This window comes from Asterias rubens, chromosome 10 (genome assembly GCF_902459465.1).
Source record: "Asterias rubens chromosome 10, eAstRub1.3, whole genome shotgun sequence".
Lineage (NCBI taxonomy): Eukaryota > Metazoa > Echinodermata > Asteroidea > Forcipulatida > Asteriidae > Asterias > Asterias rubens.
Genome location: NC_047071.1, coordinates 9,734,978 through 9,759,227, shown reverse-complemented (window position 1 = coordinate 9,759,227; position 24,250 = coordinate 9,734,978). Strand labels below are relative to the sequence as shown.

General features: G+C 40.1%; 2 protein-coding genes across 3 annotated transcripts; both read right to left on the bottom strand.

The window, feature by feature from the left end:
• Window positions 1-6,069: 6,069 nt before the first annotated feature.
• Window positions 6,070-11,480, bottom strand: LOC117295351 (muscarinic acetylcholine receptor M4-like). The gene is made up of 2 exons (XM_033777947.1): window positions 11,033-11,480; window positions 6,070-7,337 (listed from the first exon to the last, which is right to left on the bottom strand). Exon 2 carries the CDS (start codon window positions 7,241-7,243, stop codon window positions 6,113-6,115), a length of 1,131 nt encoding a protein of 376 aa, XP_033633838.1. The 5' UTR covers window positions 7,244-7,337; window positions 11,033-11,480; the 3' UTR covers window positions 6,070-6,112.
• A 6,872-nt stretch (window positions 11,481-18,352) lies between these two features.
• Window positions 18,353-23,950, bottom strand: LOC117295350 (beta-4C adrenergic receptor-like). Of its 2 annotated transcripts, none has more exons than XM_033777944.1 (2): window positions 23,870-23,950; window positions 18,353-20,686 (listed from the first exon to the last, which is right to left on the bottom strand). In XM_033777944.1, the coding sequence occupies exon 2, from the start codon at window positions 20,605-20,607 to the stop codon at window positions 19,558-19,560; it is 1,050 nt and encodes a 349-aa protein (XP_033633835.1). In that variant the 5' UTR covers window positions 20,608-20,686; window positions 23,870-23,950; the 3' UTR covers window positions 18,353-19,557. The 2 variants fall into 2 exon arrangements, with proteins under 2 accessions (XP_033633835.1, XP_033633836.1); XM_033777945.1 differs by lacking the exon at window positions 23,870-23,950 and adding an exon at window positions 23,682-23,853.
• Window positions 23,951-24,250: the final 300 nt, after the last annotated feature.

Here is a 24,250-nt window from a genome sequence, read left to right as displayed (position 1 = left end):
GTTCCCCTTTATTTAACCAATAGAACAGGGTTGTTTATATCTGCCTGGATATAGCAGTAGAATGGCATACTCCACCGTGGTGCAGGTTTACTTGATGAGCAGGGCCCAATTTCAAAGAGCTGTTGAAACATTTAAAGTTGCTTACCAGAGTATAAGGCTACCAGCTGAAATATCTGCTACTTGTACACAGATTTACTGGTATCCTGCATTGTTTTGCTAAGCAGAACAATTTTAGTCAATATTTTCTACTAAAGCAGCCCTGTAGGAAAGTTGGCCCGGTTTTTTAACTCACTGCCAACAAAAATCGGGTATGTTTTCTTGCATCGAACCGAATCAGTTGACTCGCTGCCAAAACACGCATGTTTTTCCTGCATTGAACCCGGATATAATAATCCCAGGGCGTCGTAGGCCCGGTTTTGTGCTAACTGTATGTTGCAGAAAAGTCTGCTTTAAAAGCGTAAGCGAAAGCACTGGAAGGTTACCATTATGGTTTTCTCACCCGTGTGCCTAACCAGCGCTAAGGAATAGAAGCGTACAGTAAGCACAATATCTGCCGTGTAGCAGCGCTATAAAATTGGGCCCTGGATTATGTGTCTGTTTCAGGGGTGGACAATTTTTTCAAAGCTTCATATTCTCAAACATTACCTGCATAAATGACTAATTTCACCGAATTCATATTCCATGGCAGCATTCAATTTTTGGCAGTGGGTTTTGGACGTCATAGCTTATAACTCGTCATAGCTCTCAACGAAACGGGCCCCAATACCTAGGATTCTGTATCTGGACACACTAATCACACATTGGCTATCTTGAGCTGGGTTAACGCACATAGTGCATTCGTTTGTGGCTACGTTCCAACCGGTCACCGGGGAAACTTGGGTGGGAATATGGGGCGGAGGGGGTGGGGGGAATTCGGAGGATCACAGACAGTAAGTTGGCCACGTGCCCCGCTTTGCCGGTCGTAGCTTCGCTGATGCACTATATTTAACAAACCAGAGAGGTAGGCATCCAAAAATCCAGGCTTGGTTAGTGGTGGATGGCTTTAAAGCACCTTTATAGCGGGTGGTCGGGTTGGCGTATGTGGTAACTTTCCTCGCCTTCCACCTATGACCCGAGTTCGAGCCACGCCGGGGGAATAATTGGGTTGAGTCCCTACCTGACTGCGTGGGTTTTCCCTAGAATTTAGTGAGCTTTTTATTAGTCCTCCAACTTCTAAAATTGAGCTTTTCTTCATTGTCTTCTCTTTAATAAACTGATTAAGCAAAAAAACAAGAAAAAAACAAATGTACACAGTTAGTTTCCCTTGTGGTTTATTATTTGATATAAACTGCACCAATAAAGTATCTAAACACTTACAAATCGTCAGATATATCGGAACCTGAAATAGTATGCCAACAAATAATTATTAATTTTGAGTCACCGTTAATTTCTGCACATTTTGACACATCTTGTGTTGCGCTACGATGTTGTTTAGGGGATTTATGGACACTTGAGTGGCTTAAGGTCGAATTTCAAAAGTTGTAAAAGCCCCTATTCAAGCTAAATAGTTGTATTGTGACGAGTAAGATCAGCGTTTCTTTTGCCCACCTTTTAAAAACTTGTTTGATAAATCGGTTGTGATGAACATCAGCAATAATTGTCAGTAACCAAGCAAAGGGGTCAAAGATGGGAGGCATACAACAATATGGGTTAAGAGCCAGAATCCCTGATTATGATGAGACAGGGAAAGGTGGTTCAAGATAACAGGAAAGATGGCTCAAATGACCAAACAGGAAAGAGGACGGATCGTTGGTTTGATAGAAGCCGGTACGTCGATGCGAGCTGCAGCTCATGGTTACAACGTCACCAGCGACGGTCAGTAAATGATGAAATGGCTACCAAGCTCAGGGAAATGGGGACGACCTTTCAAGGAGTGGCCGTCCGAGGGTGACTTCTGCAGCAGAAGAAAGTGAACAAGTCCATAAAGCCTGACACCACTCTCGAGGGATTGCGACGCATCCTGATCAGGAAATGGCAGGGGACTGACCAGGTACAGATCAGAGGTCTCATTGGGAGTATGAGAAGACGACTCCTTGGCGTTCAGGACAGTGGTGGAGGACACACTAAGAACTGAGGACAGGATATCAGCAGTTTTAGAGTTAAAGATACGGCAATAAATTGCATGGTCAAGTAAACGAAACGAGTTTGTGTCTTTGTCTTGATTTTGTCTGTGTGTGGTGCTTGTGCGAGTTCCCTTCTGGAATTGGGGTGAATAGGGGCTTTTGCAACTTTTGAAATTCGACCTTAAGCCACTCAAGTGCCCATAAATCCACCCAACAACATCGTAGCGCAACACAAGATGTGTCAAAATGTGCAGAAGTTAACGGTGAATAGAAATGAATAAATTTTTTTTGGTATACTATTTCAGGTTCCGATAAATCTGACCATTTGTAAGTGTTTAGATACTTTATTGGCGCAGTTGATATCTATATAACTAATATCCTTTTCCTTTCTTCATGTTTTTCTTGGCTAGTGCAGTTTAATTTCACTTTGTGTGGGGGTCGTTTGCTTCACAACCAAAACAGACAAAATAAAATGAAACAAGAATGAAACAAAAGAAAAACAAGTGAGAGCTGAACATTTAATTACCACGATAAGCAGTAGACTGACAAAACTACAATAACACATTGGAAGGGTTTGCTGTAGTGACAGATTGCTTTCTTTATTGGTACATGAAATGACATTTTTATTATGTAACTTCATTTTGAATTTAAAGCTTTGTGGGAAAGGAAACACCCTACTGCTGGAGACACTCTTAACATCTGGTATTGAGTAAATGATCTAAGTGTTTCCTATTGAGTTTCCCTTGAGGTTTGTTTAGGGAATAACAGTGCGAGTACCCGGTCTTCACTGCGTGGTAATGACCGGTTTGGTGGTTGGCGCTGTTAACGGACCGAGCCGGAGGCGAGGTCCGTTAACAGTGCCAGCCACCAACCAAGGTGGAGGAAATACAATTTAAAAAAAAAAACCTGGCCGTTTGTATTTGGTATTATGCGGTATAAATGATAATCGTTAAGTACGTGGAGCCACAACTATAGAACCTATTATGCCACTCGTCAAAATCTTTTAAAGTAAGCACTGGTGAAATTAAGTCATGACAATAGTTCACTGTTTACTCCAAAGTTCAATGCCCTGTGAGAGTCGAAGTCATCGGTAGCCTAGACTTGACCATTATTCCATTCAAGAGCGGGCGTCAGGTACAAGAGTTGTGTAAGTTTGTAAACGCTTAAATCGGCAATCACTGACTGATTCTAAACATTGACCGATGAAGGGCGCCAACAAACTATATAAAATGGTTTATCTTACAGTGTCAGTTAGTTATATTGTAGAGCGTCAGACGAATCATGGTAAAGTTTTGAATACTTTGCACAAGGCAGAGATGATTTGCTTTTTAATAATGACAACCATGAACAACAAGTGTATTGATATAAAAAAAATGCTTATGGCCATGGCTAACGTTCCCTCAATATATGAATTCTTTCCCCGAAAAAAAAGTGGGAGACTTTTGAAAGGTCCCTTTTCACAGTGCTCACCATGTTTGTTTGATACTTTTAAGAGCCGGGTACGACAGGGCCCGGAGATTACAACATTTTATGTGCAATATTTCTGGTTTATTTCACAATCAGAGTGAACATAATTCCTTTATAATACAGTGTAATTAAAGAGCCAATAAAGGATGATCTCAATATTTCAACTATTACCTTTTTATGGCCAAATAGACATCGTAAATACCGGTTAAAAACCATTTTACTACCAAAATGTGCATTTAGTAATAAATAACGCCAGTCAAAAGTGCACCCGACCGCGCGGCTTTTTCAGCCGATAGTCAAAAGCTATTTATGAATGATAATGATTACGTAATACCCCTGTGACGCGAGCGGCGGCTAAAAATCACGACGGTCGACGGGTCAAAGACATGACAGAGGTAAACACACACACACACAGTGTGCGACGATCGGGCGAGTCATCTGGAAGTGGATGATCTTGAGTCTTGGTCACATCAGCAAAAGCCAACAGGCCAACAGGTGGTTTATTTTTGAACATTTTGTTATACATGAAGAGAAATAACATCACAAAGTTTCAGTTGTTGTTGTTTTTTATTGGGATATCATGGTGTTAACTTGATTGTGTGTAGGCACACTGAACATTCAACCTTCTTTCCAATATTTTATGTAAACAACGTCCATGGACATATCTAATGTGTACAGGTTTGACAGAAAACCATAAGTCACAGAGTTATATTTAATTAAAGAAAGTGGACACAATGGTAACTGTCAAAGACCAGTCTTCTCACTTGCTGTATCTCAACATATGCATAAAACAACAAACCTGTGAAAATTTGAGCTCAATTGGTTGTCGAAGTTGCGAGATAATAATGAAAGAAAAAAACACCCTTGTCACACGAAATTATGTGCTTTCAGATACTTGATTTTGAGACCTGAGGTCTTGAAATCAAATACATGGAAAATTACTTCTTCCTCGAAAACTTCGTTACTTCAGAGGGAGTCTTTTCTCACATAATATTATTTACTATCAACCATTACTCGTTACCAAGTACGGTTTTATGCTAATAACTATTTTGAGTTATAACCAATAGTGCCCACTGCGTTTAATGATGTAAAAATAACTTTTCAGAACTATAGTTTGTTGGATGGGCTACATTTCAATTGGGCATGTATGGGCTTTATTTTTATGTTTATTCCATAAAGTCAATCAAGGGGAACCAGAACAACATGGGATAAAATAATTTAACAGGAATAATAATAATGTAAAAAATGTACTTCATGTCATGTTATTGTTAATGTGTGACCACATCACATAGCGCTCAGGGTTCTTGAAACGGGCCACATTTTCGCGGATGTCCTTCGTGCAGTTCCCCCATGCTTCAGCCGGCTCGTACCGGTATGGCACGGCACCGCGAACAACCATAGCTGGACCGGCACCTCCGGGCACTTCAAGATCCTCCAAGTCGTTTCCATCGGCCCTGAGTTCTTCTTCCGAGAAGCTTGAAGATCTAGAGTCACTGGAGTCCTCTACATCCTCGGACAGAACGCTGTTTTCTTCACATTCAGTACTACTAGAGGTGTTCGACATCTTGATCAATCCGTCTGTTCGCATTGCCTAGAGTACATTACTTTGTTTACACATTGTCGTGTACGTGTGTGTTCAGGTTCCATAATTTAGCCGCCGATGACGTCACGCGTCTTGTATTGAGTGGTTCGTTTTACCCCGCCTTTTTCAGAAATGTAGCTTGGAGCGTTCTGGAGAAAAACCATTTTACCATGTTTTAACGCGAGGTAAGAGACTCGTTATATATTTTTTGTTTCCTATGGACCCCAGCTAGTAGAAAACTGCAATATCTATATTTGAGATCATCCTTTTGTGACCAGCCAGACTTCTATTCTTAATCTTCGCTGCCAGGCACTCTTGTAAATACATAATAATTGTCTTACTTTCCATGATGTACATAATCACATGCACGGCGATGCACTTGCGATCGCGATGCCCTCGGCGAGTTATTGTTATTTACACTATTTTACAGCGCCGCCATCCGTCCAACTATTGTTCATGCTATAGCGCCCTCTTTGTTTGTTTACGCGCGTATTTAATTTGCATAATTTCTACCTATTTAGTTTGCTTTGCGCTTGAAAATAGTTTGACTAATTTATTCATTTTGATTTAACTAAGGCTTTTATGGAAACGTAAACCTGCCGCATTTATGTTATTTTGCAGATTGGAACGGAGATTTGCCTTATAGAATTTTGGGCAGATATTATTTCAAGTTGCATAATTTCACTGTATTTAGATTATTATATATTGATTCTTGGTAAGATTTATGTACAATTTGTGTAAGTTAAATTCTGGTTCTTTTTAACTTCCAGATAGAACCGTTCTGACTGTCGTTTGTTTTTGTATATATGAACACAACACTTCAACTGTAAATAAACACGAATAAAATACTCTAATAACTCCAACATATGTCTGTTTGTCACTGCCTGTGAGTAGCCTTCCTTCCAACTCGGTTACACTTTCTTGGCTGTTTAACAAGGGGTCCTAGGGGTCAAAGTTGTGTCTATTTTGAGCTCAACTTTCGAAGACAAGTAGATGGTTCCGGAATCATGTAGTACCGACACCGGAGCATGTGACGGAACACCTCCTTGAAGTGCGGGTGTTTCACCCCGTATATGACGGGGTTGACGGCGCTGTTGAAGATGATGAACGCCCCAGTCCAAGGGATGACCGGATCGCTGGGCGGTATCATCAGAGCGATGGCGAAGGGGGCGAGACACACCACGAAGGCGCACATGACATAGAAGAGATTCTTGGTGATCTCAACCTGTCTCTTGCTGATCTTTACGGTGGATCTCTCCCGGAGTCTCTTGGTGCTGCTATTCGACGCGGTGGAGGAATCCGGCATCTCAATGCCCTTTTCCATCATCTTCTTCATGTGGCCTGTGATGTGGCGGTAGATCTTGAAGTAACAGACGAACAAGATGATAAGTGGAATGGGGTAGATTAGAGCAGATCCCAGCAGACTGAAGAGATCGCTAGATTCAGCCGAGGTGTCTTGAGTACAAGTCTTGTACTTGTCAGAGTAACCCCATTTACCGATACCAACGAGTGGAAGGGAACAGACTAATACAGGATACAACCACGTCATCACCATCATGGCGGCTATCTTCTTGGGTGTGTAGATAGACTGGTATGTCTGTATGGATTTGGTAATGAGAACGTAGCGGTTAACTGCGATGGTAGTAAGATTCATGATGCTGCATGCAAGGCTGATGTAGTATATGGCAGCGGACACGGAGCATACCAACCCAGGCAACGGCCAGCCGTTCAGGCTGAACAGCGCCACCGCAGCAAAAGGTGACGTGAGACACGAAATCAAATCGGCAGTTGCCAGGTTGACGACGAAAGCATTTGTGCGGGTCTGAAGCTTCTTGGATAAGACAACGGCCAGAATGACCATGGTGTTCCCAACAAGCCCAAAGACGGCTACTAGACAGTAAACGCAGCCTAGAATAATTCTTTGAGTTTCATCTTCAAACCGAAAGTTTCTGCCGTCTCCGTTGGTGATTGTTGTGCCAATCACTGTCATGTCTGTTTCGGTTGGATCCTTAAGTCCACTTGATGTGGTAAAGAAGACATTCATCTCTGTAGAGTTCGGAATAGCTTCATCTGAAACAATAGAGGTCTCCATGAGGATTGAGGAATGTAATCGTGATGGCTGTATGGGTTGCGATTTGTCGACGGTGAATCTGGACCGCAAAAGTGGCAATTAACCTGTTGATCACCTGTTGAAAATATATCAACATTTAGGCAGGTTAAACTTTGAAAAGATAAAGAAAAATCTTATTTCGTTCCCTCGAAAACATTATTCCTTCACCTTGTTACACTTATTTGTTCCCTCGAAATAAAAAATAAATAATCGGCTACGGAGGCCTTGATATACCATTTAACAAATAAGTATCATTAAGATCGCTGTACAGTTCTAATTCCAGCCTGTATGTATGGTGTGCTTTTTGTTGCTGTCGTTTGTTTGCTCTCTTTCGGGGCGCGGTTGCATGGAGGGGGGAGGGGAGTAAGTTTCATTACACTCTAAAGTAGTGTGATAAGAGGAAGGTTGGTAATGGAGTTAACTAAGTCTTTGACGACAACTTAAAAGTTATCGGCGTACAAAGAACAAAACTGTACAATTTCAAGGGATACTGCCATATATAACTTGCCTTCTTGGTAACAAGACGGCCGTCAAACAGTTGTCTGGGTAAGTTGGGGGCGCTCTTTTCATATAGCCCGGTCTCGTTTTCGCACGTGGCTCCATTATCAAGATACAACTATACAAATTGTGGTCTTTTTGCCTTTTTGTGTGTTTTGGTATGGCAAAACGCATTATGTTGACTTAGATACTTTGTTCTGCACTTTATTTTATGGCAAAACGGTCCATTTATAAGAAGCAGTCTTCTGCTTGACTGTAGCTATGTGTTCAGCACGTCAGTGTTTATCTGGTAGAAGAGGCTTTCATTATGATGTAGTGTTTTGGGTTTAGTAAATTTTTACCACTACGGTAGTGTTCACATGGCAGAACGCCTTATCTGTATGATACACCGTTTTTGCCAACAAAGAAATTCAGAAATGTTTCATTCTATGTTAGACTTTTTACATGGCAAAACAATGTATCTACAAGATGCTTCATTACTCCCTATCTTTTAATGTGTAAAGAACTCGTACAATGTAATACATGTGAAGCAGTGTTTTGTCTTGCCAGATATGGTGGTATGTGCATGACAGTATGATCTCATGGCTAGATCTAGACCATCTAACAGCTTGCTATGCGCAATGCTACAGCACCAACTGCAACAACATGTAGCCTTTAGTTCAACTAAAATGAATGAGAAAATAGAAACCATTACAAAAACAGTAAGTTTTATTGAGCATGAACTGCTCATGCTGTACTAGACATAGTCATCCTTCTGGAGAAGACGATCAGAGCATACTGATCGAAACGTCGAGTTAATCCAACGTTTTTTTTTCAGAACCACCCCAACTCATTTAGAGATTGTTATTACATGGTGTTACCGCAAACTTTTCTATATCTTACTTCCACCATGCAAAGTTTCAAATCCTACTTAGGTGTAAGTTTACTGTTTTGTAGGTGTAAGTTTACTGTTTTGTAGGTGTAAGTTTACTGTTTTGTAGGTGTAAGTTTACTGTTTTGTAGGTGTAAGTTTACTGTTTTGTAGGTGTAAGTTTACTGTTTTGTAGGTGTAAGTTTACTGTTTTGTAGGTGTAAGTTTACTGTTTTGTATGGTGCAAGTTCAATACACTAATCAAAATAATTAGAAATTTGTACCGCAAAACATGAATTTTGTTTTTACAAAATCCTTAAAATACTCTTTAAAACCTCACCGTAATGAGCCGGAAACTAAATTTGTGTTTCTCCCCAGTTCCCCAAAATAAAAAAAATAGTAGATTCAAACCAGTTCGAAAACAAGATTTCTTGTTTCGGTTGATTAATGAGATCAAAACTGCCTTAGTGATGTTTTCATACTTACTTATTGTAAGTTGAGTTGTATTTATTGATGTGTTGTTGTTCGATAAAGTTCATAAATGTGAATAATGTTGACCAAATTTGTAAAGTCATAATAAACCAAAATTAAATTTGAATCAATCGAAAATTACTTCTTCGCCGCATGTTTCTTTCTAAAAGGGATATTCAAATTTTGACAATCAACGTTTTTGGTTGATAAATACCTGTGATACAATTGTTTAAAAAAGATTGTTTTACACAGTTTAATAGGATCGTACAATTAGATACGTTGTTCTGCCATAAATTGACGTTTGTGTTAAACCTTTAAAATTGTTTACATTGTTTTGGTAGGAAATATTTTGGGAAAGTGGACAATTTATGGGAAGTAAGATAAGATACTTTGTTTTGCCATGAAATTTCGGGAAGAACATTACTAATGATTTTTAAATTAATGTTTGATGCATTGTTTTGCCATAAAAATACATTATTTAATATTAGAAAAATAAGTTGCATTATTGTCAATGAAATAACAAAAGTGGCAAATTAGACAATTTGTTTGGTAAAACAATGTAAAATCGCTTAAATATTAATTAACAAAACCATTTGTTCTTTTCAAACGATTTTTTTTCTGGCTGATATGTCAACAACAGTTTTAGTTGAAAAGAGAAATACATTAAAAAATGGCAGACGATGAATCTTTGAAGCTCTTAAAATGCTCATTTTCGAGTTGCGTTGTTTTGCCATGTGACGGCCGAAGAGGGCTGTCAATAATTCTGCTGTGCGTTGTATTATTTCTTTAGCCCAATGAGTAAAGTCAGTGAACTACATCCTGATTTAGTTGTAAGACAATTCGGGAAAAGATACTCTAAAATAATAACTTAGTCACAGAACATGTTCTCGGCATATCAAGGACTCCGTAATAGCTTATTTACTTCGTTTGCTCGAAATAATATTATTTAGTTTTAACGAACTAATATATTGTTATTGTCATTTCGTTCTCTCGAGTGAATGGTTCGAGAGGACGAAGAAATATTTCAGGGGAAAGAAAATAATTATTAACTCTATAAATAGCTCAGATCGTTAGAATGCCGGCACATTAATCCGGAGATCGCAAGTCCTGCTCCTAGTCAATTTGTCTTTGTATATTACGTTATATTTGAAATAAACAGACTCCCACCCCCTATACGGTTATAGTCTTTGAAAATAGTGCCCTGTTACAGCGCCCTGTCTTGACTTGAACCGTGAATAGCAACTACAAAACTTCCTTTCTTTTCCAGATTTATGTTCTTATTTGACATTTAAGACCGAGCTGTGTTATAAAACACATATTGACTGGCATAACTCGGTAACTAGTGTACGTCTTTTCTCCCTCGGGCCTGTGAGTGACCAGAAGAGGGTCCCTCTTCTGGTCACTCAAAGTCCTTTGGGGGGAATAGACGTACACTAGTTACCTCACTGCCAGTCAACATTATGTGTACATTATTCAAAATAATTGTTAGCAAAAAACCTTACTTGGTAACAAGCAATGGAGAGTATAAATAGTTGATAGTATAAAACATTATGAGAAACGTCTCTCTCTGCAGGAACGTAGTTTTTGATAACGAAGTTATTGCCCACTAAAATATTGGAATTGAATTCGAAACTTCAGCTCAAGAGGTCTCGAATTCAAGCATCTGAAAGCACAATTTGTGCGCCAATGACTGTGTTTTTTCTTCCATTATTCTCTCGCAACTTCGCCAACCATTAGAGTTCAAACGTTCACAGGTTTGTTGCTTTATGCATAAGTTGAGAAACAACAAGTGAGAAGACTCGTCTTTGACAACTACCAAAGGTGTCCAGTGCCTTTAAGTATCCATACAAACACAACCCAAGAAAGGTGTGCCCATTTCGAATTGTCCCATTGAACCCGTCCATAACACAAAAAAACAAATTACACGAAGTTCCCCTGGATTATTAACTTACCAATAGTAGAAATTGTTCGTCAGATGGATGTGACTTTAAGGTTGCTGCATGATCTAAACCGAGACCGACTTCCAGTGTGGGTACGACGCAGTTTGATTAAGTGAATTAATCGTTGTCCGTTTAAATACCAGCTGGTACGACTGTCCTGTCTAGTTTCGACCTGATGCTTAAAGCTTTAAGGGGGTTCCCCTTTTGACCAATATAACTGTGTTATTTACATCCGCCCGGACATTGCCAAATACTAAAACTCCACGCCACTTGCCACTTCGATTGTTAGTTATCCTTTTAGTGAGAAACAGTGATATTAATAAATCCGCCCGGATATTGCAGTGAAAACGGCCTTCACTATTATCATGTTTAATAGGTCATCTACAAAAGAGGGGTTAACTCACTGCCAAAAATCACTACTGGTGTTTTCCCGCATTGAACCCGGATACAATAACGTAATTTCCTCATGTCCCAGACTGATGGTGTGCATTCCCCAACACATATTGATATTTAAAATTGGTTCCGAATTGAACCCTGTCAAATATGTAACCCTTCAAATTTTTGTTTGTAGTTTGTGTGTACGGCCTTCTCGCCTGTGACACGAGATATGAAAGCGTTGACAAGGTTTGGGTCTTAGCTTTCCGTACATTCCTCAACTTCTTCGACAGGAAGGTTAAAATGTCAAAGTGCAACCTAGTTTACTCATTGGCATTGAGCATAGAGGAAGGACAGAGACAAGAGGCCTTTACAGACTGCTCCAAGTTTGTTTGTTCGTTCGTTCGTTCGTTCGTTCGTTCGTTCGTTCGTGTGTGTGGGTGTGTTTGTTTGTTTGTTTTTTTGTTTGTTTGTTTGTCTGTCTGTCTGTCTGTCTGTCTGTCTGTCTGTCTGTCTGTCTGTCTGTCTGTCTGCCTGCCTGCCTGCCTGCCTGCCTGCCTGCCTGCCTGCCTGCCTGCCTGCCTGCCTGCCTGCCTGCCTGCCTGCCTGCCTGCCTGCCTGCCTGCCTGCCTGCCTGCCTGCCTGCCTGCCTGCCTGCCTGCCTGCCTGCCTGCCTGCCTGCCTGCCTGCCTGCCTGCCTGCCTGCCTGCCTGCCTGCCTGCCTGCCTGCCTGCCTGCCTGCCTGCCTGCCTGCCTGCCTGCCTGCCTGCCTGCCTGCCTGCCTGCCTGCCTGCCTGCCTGCCTGCCTGCCTGCCTGCCTGCCTGCCTGCCTGCCTGCCTGCCTGCCTGCCTGCCTGCCTGCCTGCCTGCCTGCCTGCCTGCCTGCCTGCCTGCCTGCCTGCCTGCCTGCCTGCCTGCCTGCCTGCCTGCCTGCCTGCCTGCCTGTTTGTTTGTTTGTTTGTTTGTTTGTTTGTTTGTTTGTTTGTTTGTTTGTTTGTTTGTTTGTTTGTTTGTTTGTTTGTTTGTTTGTTTGTTTGTTTGTTTGTTTGTTTGTTTGTTTGTTTGTTTGTTTGTTTGTTTGTTTGTTTGTTTGTTTGTTTGTTTGTTTGTTTGTTTGTTTGTTTTTTTGTTTTTTTGTTTTTTTGTTTTTTTGTTTTTTTGTTTGTTTGTTTGTTTGTTTGTTTGTTTGTTTGTTTGTTTGTTTGTTTGTTTGTTTGTTTGTTTGTTTGTTTGTTTGTTTGTTTGTTTGTTTGTTTGTTTGTTTGTTTGTTTGTATGTTTGTTTGTTGTTTGTTTGTTTGTTTGTTTGTTTGTTTGTTTGTTTGTTTGTTTGTTTGTTTGTTTGTTTGTTTGTTTGTTTGTTTGTTTGTTTGTTTGTTTGTTTGTTTGTTTGTTTGTTTGTTTGTTTGTTTGTTTGTTTGTTTGTTTTTTTTTTTTTTTTTTTAATTGTTTGTTTTTTTGTTTGTTTGTTTGTTTGTTTGTTTGTTTGTTTGTTTGTTTGTTTGTATGTCTGTCTGTCTGCCTGTCTGTCTGTCTGTCTGTCTGTCTGTCTGTCTGTCTGTCTGTCTGTCTGTCTGTCTGTTTTTTTGTTTGTTTGTTTGTTTGTTTGTTTGTTTGTTTGTTTGTTTGTTTGTTTGTTTGTTTGTTTGTTTGTTTGTTTGTTTGTTTGTTTGTTTGTTTGTTTGTTTGTTTGTTTGTTTGTTTGTTTGTTTGTTTGTTTGTTTGTTTGTTTGTTTGTTTGTTTGTTTGTTTGTTTGTTTGTTTGTTTGTTTGTTTGTTTGTTGTTTGTTTGTTTGTTTGTTTGTTTGTTTGTTTGTTTGTTTGTTTGTTTGTTTGTTTGTTTGTTTGTTGTTGTTTTGGGTTTTTTTTGCTGGCATGAGTGGAGCAGGATTTAAATTTAAGGAAGTCCAAATGTTAATCGGTATCTGCTGGAAAAGTATTGACTAACCACATGACTTGCAGAGATGAGATTTTTCAGACCTTTTTTTCTGAATTCAGACTTTTCATGTCGACCTGTTGAAGAAAATCAGAAGTTATTAATTTTCACCTTAGTATAAACGAAGTCCTGCTCTTTGGTCTACCTCCCTTTGCTACGGACACTATTCTCAAAATGTGGAAATGCCATCATTTCAGCATACCTAGGAATGTGTACGCCCATGACCAGTTTCAGATTGTTTGTTAGCAAAGACTCTCATCCCCTGGACTTTATACCAAGGTTATACTTGAGCTGGGTTAAGACAATAGTTGCATTTGTTTTTAGCCACGTTCAAATCGGTCACCGGGGGAAATTTAAGTTGTAATTTGGGAGGGACAAGAAAGTAAGTGCCACACGAAACACACGTACACCACCAAAAGTAATACACGCAAATTTCCGTTGAACACACTTTCATTATCAACCGAAACTAGATACATTTGTGTAATAACTCATGGGATCACTTTGCAAAGCCCAGTGTCAAAGGTTGGTCTGAGCAATGGAATGTCCCACGCGAACACGATGAAATGATAATATGTATAGTATGGTTCAATAATTATACGGACAAAAGAAATGTTAATCGTCATCAAGTAAATATGGAGTGAAACATAAAGCCTTATCTTTATGTATTTATGTTAATATACCCGGCCCCTGATTATTACAAAAATTACCTATAGAGGGCGCCATAAAAGATAGTGGCGGGCTTTACCAAACAGAGGTTTCAGCTTAGACTTCAGGCTCTTTTATCACAAGTGTTGTTGGCAGCGGACTATTATCCAAACATAGTAACGTTCATGTAGTCTTGCTCAGCTTACCTGGGAGTATAGAGCACGGACTCAGGGGCGATTCCATTCATGGTGGCCAACGGGAGGGGGGGGGGGGGGGGGGCATGGCCAAAAGACCACACATTCTTCAGTTCAATTGCTACAGCTCAAATTTTGAAGGTACTTTGTTCTTCCCATCAATATTCTTCTTTTTGGCCTTAGATTGCACCACAGAGTATCTAGAATGCAAAATTTGAAGGGGTCTTCAAGCGGGTCCCGTACCACAGCTGTAACGTTTTGGTGCTATATGCGCGCGCGGCGCATGCTCCATCTATGACAACCCCCCCACCCCCCCCCCCCCCCCAAAAAAAAAAAAAAAAAAAAAAAATTGGTCTGGATGCCTTGGGTGGGCTGCCGTGGCGCTCCGAAGCCTTCATTACAGATATAATGTTGTCCCCTGAGTGTATGGCGGGATTCGAGCCCACACCCCAATGGCTATTAACCCTATAGGTTAGGACTTACTAGTCTTATTAGGAGTTAGACCGAGTTACTCGTTCTAACTTATGACCAGCCTTTTAAAACTTAAAAGTTTCTAATATCTCCTAGGACCAGTCCTAAGTGGACGAAACAACTATTTTGTGAAACCGACACTCAAAACTTGAATTCGATGCTCAAAACAGATTGCTATGGCCATTTCCTTAGTATACACAATCATAACGAAATTTTACATTTTCATATTATTTGCTTCAGTTGTTTCATCAAGGATGGAAATAGGTTTGTGGGGAAATGTACTTGATGTTTGAAGCTAGGCCAACAAAAACTCTTGACATGCTTTAATTGGGTCGATGTGGAGCATCGGATGATGGCCCCTCCACACAAATTGGTCCTCCATTGCTGTCCTCCATTGTTAATGGCTGGTATCCATGCTAGATGTATGGATCATGGGCTCGGGAAGACGATTAGGGTGGATGGCCAGCTTGATGTTGAATTTCAAGGTCATTTTGGGGTAAAAAGGTCAAGATCCAATTGACACTAAAATGACTCGGCACTAAAATGACTCGACTTGGACCCTCGGCCCATCGCATGGTTCAATGTGCCTTATAAACGACTTCATGGGTTTGCAATATTTAAAGCATCCGTTCATCCGTGGCGTAATTAAGTACCAACACGTCATGCCCTTTGCCATATTGAAGTATACTTAAAGGCACTGGAAAAACATCATCGCGATCACCCATTATAACACCCCTTCCTTTGATTCGATTTGTTGTTTGGCCGAGAGCGTGTCACATGGTGTTGTGTATTTTTACACTTGTACATGTTCACACCGACCAAAGTAACTACTCAATGGACTATTCAACGATAGCCTAGCAACCGATGTACTAGTGCATAGATACCCTGGTACCCAGACTACATTGACTACCATTGATTTAAACGAGCTGCTTGACAACCTCGAACCCGGTGTATGAACAACATATGTGCATTTGAAATACGGTTTAGAGAACGAACGTAACAGCAGTAGTCTGGTACCCTCCTATTTTGTCAAAACTCGGTGTTTCAACGTAAGATTTTACAGTTCTTGTTTGACGATTGATTGTGCGCGACGTACGTTAAATTTTTGGACGATTCTACCAAAAAAATGGAGGACAATGAGCCCCGTCCGCGATTTGTTTTACTTACTGAAGATGAATTACGAGACCCGGCAGATAAATTGGTGGCGACGTGCGGAAGATTATCCTACGTCGAAAGAATTGTTCAACAGTACTGTTCTGTACGCAACACAACGTTGGAGATAGTTGATCACATGAATAAAGGTGTTGTGTGAATTAATTTGTATTAAAGTATACAGATTGAATCAAAGCAAGGGGTGTTATAAAACAAATATTGACTGCTTTGTCTCGTCGCCCCGCATAGTAAAACTAGTCACTCTCGGTGGCGATAGCGCGCCCTCTTGTGACAAATCCAGGAGAGTCTTGAACCATGTCTAGACATGGTACTGACCCAAAAAGTGCCCTCTTGTACCGCATGATAATGCTTTGGTGATGTGGGACTCTGGATATTTTTAGGGGCTTTTTTTTTTTAAGTATCTTGTAATATGCTTACCAAGAACAATTTACTCAGCTAAACAACTTAATCGGATACTGACCGATGGATTTAGACTGCCTGAATAATAAAACAATTCAAACTTGACTTGAATGGCCAGTTAGAGACCGCATTTTTTTTATTTATTTATTTTTTTTTTTTTGGGGGGGAGGTGTTATATTATTATTGTATATTTCTTACTCCATCATTGTGCACTACACCAGGCAACAATTTGTACCCCAATGGCCAAGCTGATTACCATAATATGTAGCCTATAGGTGTGGAAGGATATTCTGTCCCCGGGAGGTTTTGTCTCTACATACGGCGAACTGTGTACAGACTTCTTCTGACAGCGCTGTCTGCTTTCAGAGCATGTTAAACTCCATTAATGAGGAACAGAATCTCCGACGGACTGATTTCTCTGGGACAATCCCGGTATGGACAGGAAATTCCGACCATCCATGCAAAGCTTCAAAAGCAATACAAAAGTTAATCTCATCGTTATCTTTTGTCACGTCATTCTCTCGTCTCCAAAATAGCACTTGTATTTATTCATCTTTGTTTTTTGTAACACCAGGTCTCAGAGGTTAGTATATTATGTACTAAAACCTCCAGGACCTGTTTCTTAACATGTGGAAGGATAATACATGAATTTTGAAACAGAACTTTTATTATTATTATTATTTTTTATTTATTTTTTCAGTTACCAGGACTCAAAGGTTAGCATATTTATGTACTAACCTCCAGGACCTGTTTCTTGACATGCGATGTACATACAGAATTCACGTACAACGGATGCAACGTACACCGTTGAATCTTACGATGGTTTTGAGTTTTGCGTCTACAAAAAGAGCACTCGCAAAAATTAATCGCAATTTCGCACGATTTGCGACGGGCTTGTCTTTGTTCTGGATTCTGTGCGTGCGCACATGACCGAGAACAATGGATTCTACCTGGTAAGTCTGCTGCCACCAAGCGTTCCAAAAGTCTCCCGTTGTTTCACCCTTCCATCTTTGCTTCGTCTATCAAGGAAGGAAATTGGTTTATGAGGAAATACATGTTGGTTGAAGCTAGATGGAAAAATAATCCTTGAACTGCTTTGAGCAGACAGTAGTGTTGGCAAAATATTAAATTGTCTGCAGGTCACAACAGTGCCGCAAATTGGTCATCTATTAATTTCTGTATAACAACGGCGCGCTATTTTGGCTTAAAGATGCTATGTCAGATTTTTGGCCGATTTGACCCCAAAATTTGATTTAAAATTCAATAAGTATTTTGACTGGGGTCGAGAACGTTACAGGCTTTCATTTGAGCCAGTGCTCGAAAAAGTCCGCCAATCATTGGTAGCAGTGAAATAAAGTGCTCAAAATTAGTTTTTGTCGGGATCCTGACAATACATGTATATCACGTGACCAACTGTTATGTGTTTTAAACGTTTGAAATTGTTGTCATGGTTCCTAACCATTAGAAGTAAACGTTAAACTGTTTTGCGTTAAGGCGGGTGATACTCTTTGAAATACCATTCACTCAAAAAAAAAAAAAATTAATGTTTGGGGCCAAAAATCAGACAAAGCTTCTTTAAAGCCAGTGGACACTATTAGTAATTACTTAAAATAATTATTAGCATAAAACCTTTCTTGGTGAAAAGTAATGGGGAGAGGTTGATGGTATAAAACATTGTGGGCAACGGCTCCCTCTGAGGTGCCATAGTTTTTGAGAAAGAAGTAATTTTCCACCAATTTGATTTCGAGACCTCAGATTTAGAACTTGAGGTCTCGAAATCAACCATCTAAACGCACACAACTTCGTGTGACAAGGGTGTTTTTTCTTTCATTGTTATCTCCCAAGTTCGATGACCGATTGAGCTCAAATTTTCACAGGTTTGTTATTTTATACATATGTTGAGATACACCAAATGTGAAGGCTAGTCTTTGACAAGTACCAATAGTGTCCACTGCCTTTAAACAGCTCTATGAAATTGGACCCTGCTTGAAGGCAGCCTTCCATGTCATTTACTGCTAGATAAATCAACACTTTCGTTCCTAATTTTCATGGAGGAAATAATAACCATTGTTTGCCAATGAGTTCACATCAATTAACAGAATGGAAATCCGTAAAAACACAAACACGTCCGGAAGAATAATCACATGTGAGCATTAGCAAATACTTTATTATTGTTTGATCTATTTGACCTTACTACCTGGACCCAATATCAACGAGCTGATCAAGCAGACACTAACTGCTTAATGATTGCTTGCTTGCTTAGCAGAAACGAGCAGGATACCAGTAACATATTAAGCATGAGACCTGGTGTTTGGCCATATGAAACAAGAACCGCTCCATGATTTCCCCCTCGCTCTCTTTTATTAATTTTTGAAATTTTATTTCAACAAATTGAAACAAACATCGGCTTTATTGCCCCCGAGTTCGACATATTGTTGTATTGGTTACTCAACAATCTCCTTGGAAAAATTAGTCCCAATTGAAGGAAGCAAAAAGTGAAATTGGAGGACCTATACTTCAACAATGGGTCGATTTTAGTCACACAGGGTTTGCTTTTTACCTCTCGGTTTGGTTTTGTAATCTTTGTAAAGCTATAATGTTTCAACAAATTCGAAAGTATTACTTTCAATGTAAAGCACTAGCCACAAACGATGTGCTCTTCTGGTGTATTGTTTGGCGTTAAATTGTTAAGGTTACGATACCACTTGAAACAGAAATAATGAAATACAACAATTCCACGAAACAATACCCAGCTCTTTATCTAAGATACAAAGCATTTTAAGAATGTACACCCCCCCCCCCCCCCACTTTATAGTAGCATCCTCATTAACGTTTTGTGCATTTTTATATAGATTTAAAGTCAATACCTAATAGGCATTCTAAAATGTGTAAAACAGTTTTCTTTTTCAACTGTCTTTTTGAAATATACAGTAACTTATTAATTGTTTAAACTTCGTTTGTATTAAGTAAAGCTAAAACTGGTTTCCCTTTGCACGCAATTATTGTACTTCACTCTTAAAACAACCCCCCCCCCCCCCGCCAAAAAAAAAAAAAAAAAAAAAAAAAAAAAAAACATCTTAAAGAATTGACAGATAACAACCCAAGTTAACGCATTCAAGGCAATTTACAGGCAGATGACACAAGACAGTTGAAAACACCAGAACTGAGGACTGTTCGTGTTCTGTTTAAAATTGATTCCATGCCGAGTCGACTTGACTCATCGTAGGCTTGCACTGCTCTCAGAATGGTCAATCATCACGTTCTGGTTGGTATGTATACCTCCGGTGGTGTTTGGAAGTTTTGAAATCCATTTATTTCAGTTTTGCGAACATCAGAACAGTGTTCCTACTTTGATATCACCTTCCGAAGACAGCGAGATGGCTCCGGAATCATGTAGCACCGACACCGGAGCATGCAACGGAACACCACCCTGAAGTGCGGGTGTTTCACCCCGTAGATGACGGGGTTGACGGCGCTGTTGAACAGTACGATCATCCCGGTCCACGGGACCACAGGGTCGCTGTCGCGGATCACAAGAGCAATGGCAAAGGGTAGTAGACAAATAATGAAGGCACACATGACGTAGAAGAGATTCTTGGTTATCTTTATCTGCCTCTTGCTGTGACCCATCGGTGGTTTTCTTTGCCGCTGTATTGTGTTCATGTTGGACGAGGAGGTATCAGTCATCTCGATTTTATTTGCCGCAATTTTCTTCAAATGGCTGGAGATGTGGCGATAGATCTTGAAGTAACACACGAAGAGAATGATGAGAGGCACTGGGTAGATGAGGGTAGAGCCCAAAAGACTGAAGGTCCTGCTGCTGGTGATTGAGCTGTCCTGAGAGCAGATCTTAAACTTCTCGGAGTAGCCCCACCTCCCGATTCCAAACAGGGGAATGCAACACACCAATGCTGGGTACAGCCACGTGAAGACCAACATGGCTGCCATCTTCGGCTTGGTGTATATCGCTCGATACGTCTCCATGGATTTGGTGATGAGGATGTACCGGTTGATTGCAATGACAGCCAAGTTCATGATGCTGCACGACAGGGTAGTGTAGTAGAAGGCACCCGCCAGGGAGCATATGACATCCGGTAAGGGCCAGCCGTCCATGCTCAGCAGAGCCACCGCCATAAACGGTGCAGCGGTGCTAGTCACCAGGTCGGCCGTGGCGAGGTTGACGACGAAGGCGTTGGTGCGCGTCTGGAGTTTCTTGGATAAGATAACGGCCAGAATGACCAAGACGTTCCCTACAAAGCCAGTCAAAGCCACCAGACAGTACGCACAGCCTATGATGATCCTTTGGGTTTTATCTTCGAACGTGTATCCCGCTGCTGTTGCGGACCAGGTGGCATCCTCATAGTTGACACTTTCAGACGCGGGGTCCGTCATCATACCGCCACAGTGTATACTTTCACGGTAATGTTTCTAATAACAATGACGAACCAATCACCAATTCGCTCTCCGTACGGACCTATTAAAGACAATCACCATAATCATTCATTAACATTACTTGCTCTCAGCTATTAACAATGTTTTGAGTAAAAGTACTCGTGTGAGGTTTGCGGAAGCGCCAAGTGTATGATTCTGAGAACCATCGGTGGCTGATAACAACTTAACGTTTCGTTCAGTATGCTCTGATCGTCTTAACATGGGGATGCTGCAATATGTTGCTGAGTGCTGCTTAAGTGATGCCATATAGTCTAACTGGAAATTGGGCTTGCTTCGGAAACGGGGACCACCATCCACCGACAGAGTCTAGCATTTATCAGAGCATACAGATCGAAACGTTGTCAACCACCTGTTTTTCCCCACAACCAACACTACTCAACAGAAATTAATTACCTATGTTGCTACCACAAACCTCATCTGAGTATCCTCCTACCATACAAAGCTAAACTCCTACTGACCGTTTTGGGGTGATAAAAATAAATAACCGTTAGTGTTCAGCGCATATGACATTACAAAGAAGTCTCTATGCGCTTTGACATGAAAACAAAAGAGAAGTAAAAGTTAATAGAAGTAAGAGATAACAAAAGTAAGTAATGATGCTCACATATACTGTAAACTCTTTGCAATAGCAGGGAGAGAAACTAATGACACCCTTCTCACACAAAAACAACAACCAAAAACAGTCTACTTTCGGTTTAAAGCTAGTGGACACTATTGGTAATTACTCAAAATAATTATTGCCATAAAACCTTACTTGGTGACGAGTAATGGGGAGAGGTTGATGGTATAAAACATTGTGAGAAATAGCTCCCTCTGAAGTGCCATTGTTTTAGAGAAAGACGTAATTTTCCACAAATTTGATTTCGAGACCTCAAGTTTAGAAATTGAGGTCACGAAATCAAGCATCAGAAAGCACACAACTTCGTGTGACAAGGGTGTTTTTTTTTTCATTATTATCTCGCAAGTTCGATGACCGATTGAGCTCAAATTTTCACAGGTTTGTTATTTTATGCTTATGTTGAGATACACCAACTGTGAAGGCTAGTCTTTGACAATCACCAATAGTGTCCACTGCCTTTAAAGGATTTGGGTACTTTTTCAAAATGTCCGTAGAATTACATTAAACTTACAGGGTTTGAAGATAATGATAGTGGAAATCTTCCCTTCAAATATTACTTACTGAGGTGCTGTAGTTTTTGAGAAATGAGTAAAACAGTGTAATGAAAATACGTTTGTAAATGCTTAAAATAATTTTGGTCTCATGAGACCAATTTTTTTTTCATGACATTGTTTTACCCATTGCCCCATAACTACAGCACCCGAGCACGTCATATTCTTTTAGGGAAGCTTTCTACTATCATTATCTTCAAACTGTGTAAGTTTAGTGTAAGTCTGTGGACATTGTGTTTTTTGTCTTACAAACAGTACACCCTTTAAAGACAGTGGGCACTATTGGTAATTGTCAAAGACCAGTCTTCTCACTTCCTGTATCCCAACATATGCATGAAATAACAAACCTGTGGAAATTTGCGAGATAATAATGAAAGAAAAAAACACCCTTGTCACACGAAGTTGTGTGCTTTCTGATGCTTGATTTCGTGACCTCAATTTCTAAAACTTGAGGTCTCGAAATCAAATTCATGGAAAATTACTTCTTTCTCGAAAACTACGTCACTTCAGAGAGAGCCATTTCTCACAATGTTTTATACTATCAACCTCTCCCCATAACTCATTACTAATTGAGGTTATATGCTGATAATTATTTTGAGAAATTACCAATAGTGTCCACTGCCTTTAAGGAGGGAAACTGTAGATGTAATTTCCCCAGTGTGGGATAATATAGTTTTTATCTTATCTTATCTTATGAGCGTCCTGTGAGTATCATAGTGTTTTATTTCCGCCTGTCGAAAAAAGTAGTATAGGATCACATTCTTTTGGTGGTGATGTCGTTCAAAGTATAATAGGACCATACTTTTGTAAAGAACCCGGAAAATTAAGTTCTTTTTAGGCACTGGACACTATTAGTAATTGTCAAAGACCAGTCTTCTCACTTGGTGCATCTCAACACATGCACAAAATAACATACCTTTTTTTTTTTTAACTCAATTGGTCGTCGAAGTTGCGAGAAAACAACACCCTTGTCACACCTTATTGTGTGCTTTCAGATGCTTGATATCGAGACCTCCAAATCTAATTCTGAGGTCTCGAAATCAAGTTCAACTATTTCAGTGGAAAATTACCCTTTTTCTCGAAAACCACGTCACTTCAGAGGGAGCCGTTTGTCACAATGTGTTAAACTATCAACAACTCTCCATTGCTTGTGAACAAGTACGTTTTTATGCTAACAAATATTTTGAATAAATACCAATGGTGTCCAGTGCCTTTAAAGAAAATCATATTGATCAACATTGAAAATAACAACACGTTGTGGACGTGTGTAAATCCACACAGTGTTAAAAGTCCCTACTTGGTTCTCGGGTCCACACTTCGAATTATAGTTAAAACACCGGGACAAAGTTAACCCTCTCTTAGCGATAGGTAACTTTGTTCTTTTACGGATACAACAACAAATGAAATACGTCCCATCCGAAGAACGAGGCAATTCTGGTTAAAGGTAGTGGACACTATTGGTAATTGTCAAAGACTAGCCTTCACATTTGGTGTATCTCAACATAAACATAAAATAACAAACCTGTGAACATTTGAGCTCAATCGGTCATCGAACTTGCGAGATAATAATGAAAGAAGCTGTGTGCGTTTAGACGGTTGATTTCGAGACCTCAAGTTCTAAATCTGAGGTCTCGAAATCAAACTCGTGGAAAATGACTTCTTTCTCGAAAACTATGGCACTTCAGAGCGAGCCGTTTCTCACAATGTTTTGTACCGTCATCCTCTCCCCATTACTCGTTACAAAGTAAGGTTTTATGCTAATAATTATTTTGAGCAATTACCAATAGTGTCCACTGCCTTTAAGTGCATTGCATAGCGCAAGTGTCAAGACCGGAATTTGAACCCACCAGTCCGATGATCAGAACACCAGAGCTTGAATCCAGTACTGTTTGCTGCTCGGCCACCACACAACAGCCCACCTAGAACAGCTGCGAATCAATCGACCACAGGTCACAGAGCGTGAACCCGGTGTGCTTTTTGTCCTCGAGTTAGGTGTAAATTCGCAAGTTTGATTTGCTATTCCTCATGACCTTACCTGTAGTTTATGTTTCCCTGCCCTGAAGACGAACCAGTCAACTGTCTCCTTGTTAGTACAATGCACCTGGAAGATTCCACAAAGTTGTGACTGATGACGCTTAATATATATACCTTAGAGCTTACATGAAAGCGAAAGAGTTAAATACAGTACTTCCTTCCTTGTGCGAATTACAAATAAAAAATGATGCCTTGTTTCAAGCAATGCATAAACGGAAGCCACTCGGGTTAACCGGATCAAGTAATGGTTGTTTTTGCTTTGGACTACTTGTAATAATTATTGCAGTTGTATTTACCCGCGGGTATATTTTCAGGGTATGATCTCATTAAGCGAATTAAGGTCAAAGGATGTGCCAGATTGTTTTTAAACAATAAAATCTTA

What these genes read in the sequence shown, in the direction of transcription:
- LOC117295351 (XM_033777947.1), bottom strand. Translation starts at nt 7,243, where the DNA reads ATGGAGACCTCTATTGTTTCAGATGAAGCTATTCCGAACTCTACAGAG.
- LOC117295350 (XM_033777944.1), bottom strand. Translation starts at nt 20,607, where the DNA reads ATGATGACGGACCCCGCGTCTGAAAGTGTCAACTATGAGGATGCCACC.